The following is a 3,527-nucleotide window of genomic DNA, read 5'->3' on the forward strand; positions in this document are numbered from 1 at the left end:
ATCATAAATATCATCTACAATTATTAATTATAAATCATCATCATCTACAATCATTAATTATAAATCATCATCTACAAACATTAATTATGAATCCTCATCATCTATCATTAATTATTAATCATCGCCATCTACAGTCATTAATATCATTATCTACAAACATTAATTATAAATCCTCATCTAAAATCATTAATTATAAATCATCTACAAACATTAATTATGAATCCTCATCTACTATCATTAATTATAAGTCAACATCTACAAACAATTATAAATCATCATCATCTACACTCATTAATTATTAATCATCGTCATCTACAATCATTAATATTATCTACAATAATTCATTATAAATCATCATCTACAAACATTAATTATGAATCCTCATCATCTACTATCATTAATTATAAATCATCATCTACAAACCATTATAAATCATCATCATCTACACTCATTAATTATTAATCATCATCTACAATCATTAATATCATTATCTACAATCATTAATTATAAATCATCATCTACAAACATTAATTATGAATCCTCATCATCTACAATCATTAATTATAAATCATCTACAATCATTAATTATGAATCATCTACAATCATTAATTATGAATCATCATCATCTACAATCAATTATAAATCATCATCTACAGTCATTAATTATAAATCATCATCTACAATCATTAATTATGAATCATCATCATCTACAATCATTAATTGTAAATGATAATCTACAATCATTAATTATAAATAATCTACAATCATTAATTATAAATCATCAACATCTACAATCATAAATATCATTATCTACAATCATTAATTATAAATCATAATCTACTATCATTAATTATGAATCCTTATAATCTACAATCATTAATTATAAATCATCATCCTCATTAATCATCATTTACAATCATTAATATAAATCATCATTATCTACAATTAATAATTATAAATTATCTGCAATCATTAATTATAAATCATCTAAAATCATAAATCATCATCTACAATTATTAATTATAGATCATTCATGATCATCTACCATCATAAATCATCATCAATTACAATCATTTAATATGTCTTATCTTAAATTATATTCATGTCCCCACTTTAATATGTCTTATCTTAAATTATATTTATGTCCCCACTTTAATGTCTTATCTTAAATGATATGTATCTCCCCTTTAATATGTCTTATCTTAATTATATTCATGTCCCCACTTTAATATGTCTTATCTTAAATTATATTTATGTCCCCACTTTAATATGTCTTATCTTAAATTATATGTTTCTCCCCACTTTAATATGTCTTATCTTAAATTATATATTTCTCCCCACTTTAATGTCTTATCTTAAATTATTTTTATGTCCCCACTTTAATGTCTTATCTTAAATGATATGTATCTCCCCTTTAATATGTCTTATCTTAAATTATATTTATGTCTCCATTTAAATATCTTATTTTGAATGATATTTACATCTCCACTTAAATATGTCTTATCTTAAATGATATTTATGTCCCCACTTTAATATGTCTTATCTTACATTTTATGTATGTCCCCATTTAAATATCTTATCTTAAATTATATTTATGTCATCATTACATATCTTATCTTAAATTATATGTATGTCCCCATTTAAATATCTTATCTTAAATTATATTTTTTCCCCATTTAAATATCTTATCTTAAATTATATATATGTCCCCATTTTAATATCTCTTACCGGTATCTTCAATTATATTTATGTCCCCACTTTACTATGTCTTATCTTAAATTATATTTATGTCCCCACTTTACTATGTCTTATCTTAAATTAAATGTATGTCCCTATTTAAATATCTTATCTTAAATTATATTTATGTCCCTATTTAAATATCTTATCTTAAATTATATGTATGTCCCCATTTAAATGTCTTATCTTAAATTATATGAATGTCCCCATTTAAATATCTTATCTTAAATTATATTTATGTCCCCATTCAAATATCTTAAATGATATGTATGTCCCCATTTAAATATCTTATCTTAAATTATATTATGTCCCAATTTAAGTAGGTCTTATCTTAATTTATATGTATGTCCCTATTTAAATATCTTACCTTAAATTATTTGTATGTCCCTATTTAAATATCTTATCTTAAAGTATATTTATGTCCCTATTTAAATATATTAAATTATATGTATGTCCCCATTTAAATATATTATCTTAAATTATATGTATGTCCTCATTTAAATATATTATCTTAAATTATATTTATGTCCCCATTTAAATATATTATCTTAAATCATATTTATGTCCCCATTGAAATATATTATCTTAAATTATATTTATGTCCCATTTATATATCTTATCTTAAATGATATTTATGTCCCCATATAAACATGTCATCCTCACAACTCAGTAATGCTGAGTTAATAAGTAATACTACACAGTAGTACTACACAATAATACTGAGTACATGACAAATAGTACACAGTAATAGTACACAGTAATACACAGTATTACTACAAAGTAACACTACACAGTAATACTGAGTACAAGACAAATACTACATAGTAATACTACACAGTAATACTGAGTACAAGACAAATACTACATAGTAATACTACACAGTAATACTGAGTACAAGACAAATACTACATAGTAATACTACACAGTAATACTGAGTACAAGACAAATACTACATAGTAATACTACACAGTAATACTGAGTACAAGACAAATACTACATAGTAATACTACATAGTAATACTGAGTACAAGACAAATACTACATAGTAATACTACACAGTAATACTGAGTACAAGACAAATACTACACAGTAATACTACACAGTAATACTGAGTACAAGACAAATACTACATAGTAATACTACACAGTAATACTGAGTACAAGACAAATACTACATAGTAATACTACACAGTAATACTGAGTACAAGACAAATACTACATAGTAATACTACACAGTAATACTGAGTACAAGACAAATACTACATAGTAATACTACACAGTAATACTGAGTACAAGACAAATACTACACTTTGATGAAACAACTTGAAAGTACTGATAAACAACTTGTACTTCCAATAATACATAGTATTTGAACATGAAGTTTATTTGTAATGACTTTGAGGTACTTGTACACAGATTGCCCCCTCAGAGGTCATGTGTGATCTGTGGAGACGAAGCGTCAGGTTGTCACTACGGAGTTGTCACCTGCGGCAGCTGCAAGGTCTTCTTTAAACGAGCAGTCGAAGGTAATCAACCTTTTTAATGACTTCAATTACTTTATTACTTTACTTTGTGCTGACTTCTTCATCAATTAAGAGGTTTAAAGGCCTACTGAAATGATTTTTTTTAATTTAAACGGGAATAACAGATCCATTCTATGTGTCATACTTGATCATTTCGCGATATTGCCATATTTTTGCTGAAAGGATTTAGTAGAGAAAATTGACGATAAAGTTCGCAACTTTTGGTCGCTGATAAAAAAAAGCCTTGCCTGTACCGGAAGTAGCGTGAC

General features: G+C 25.3%; 1 protein-coding gene across 1 annotated transcript in view; it reads left to right on the plus strand.

Annotated features, from left to right (window-relative positions):
* The window catches only part of LOC133659157 (progesterone receptor-like), a 4,662-nt gene extending 1,384 nt beyond the window's left edge, over nucleotides 1-3,278 (plus strand). Inside the window, exon 2 of the mRNA XM_062061892.1 lies at nucleotides 3,152-3,278. Coding sequence (XP_061917876.1) covers nucleotides 3,152-3,278 — 127 coding nt within the window. The remainder of the gene's footprint in view (nucleotides 1-3,151) is intronic.
* The last annotated feature ends 249 nt before the right edge of the window (nucleotides 3,279-3,527 follow it).

The sequence above is a fragment of the Entelurus aequoreus genome, linkage group LG10 (genome assembly GCF_033978785.1).
Source record: "Entelurus aequoreus isolate RoL-2023_Sb linkage group LG10, RoL_Eaeq_v1.1, whole genome shotgun sequence".
Classification (NCBI taxonomy): domain Eukaryota; kingdom Metazoa; phylum Chordata; class Actinopteri; order Syngnathiformes; family Syngnathidae; genus Entelurus; species Entelurus aequoreus.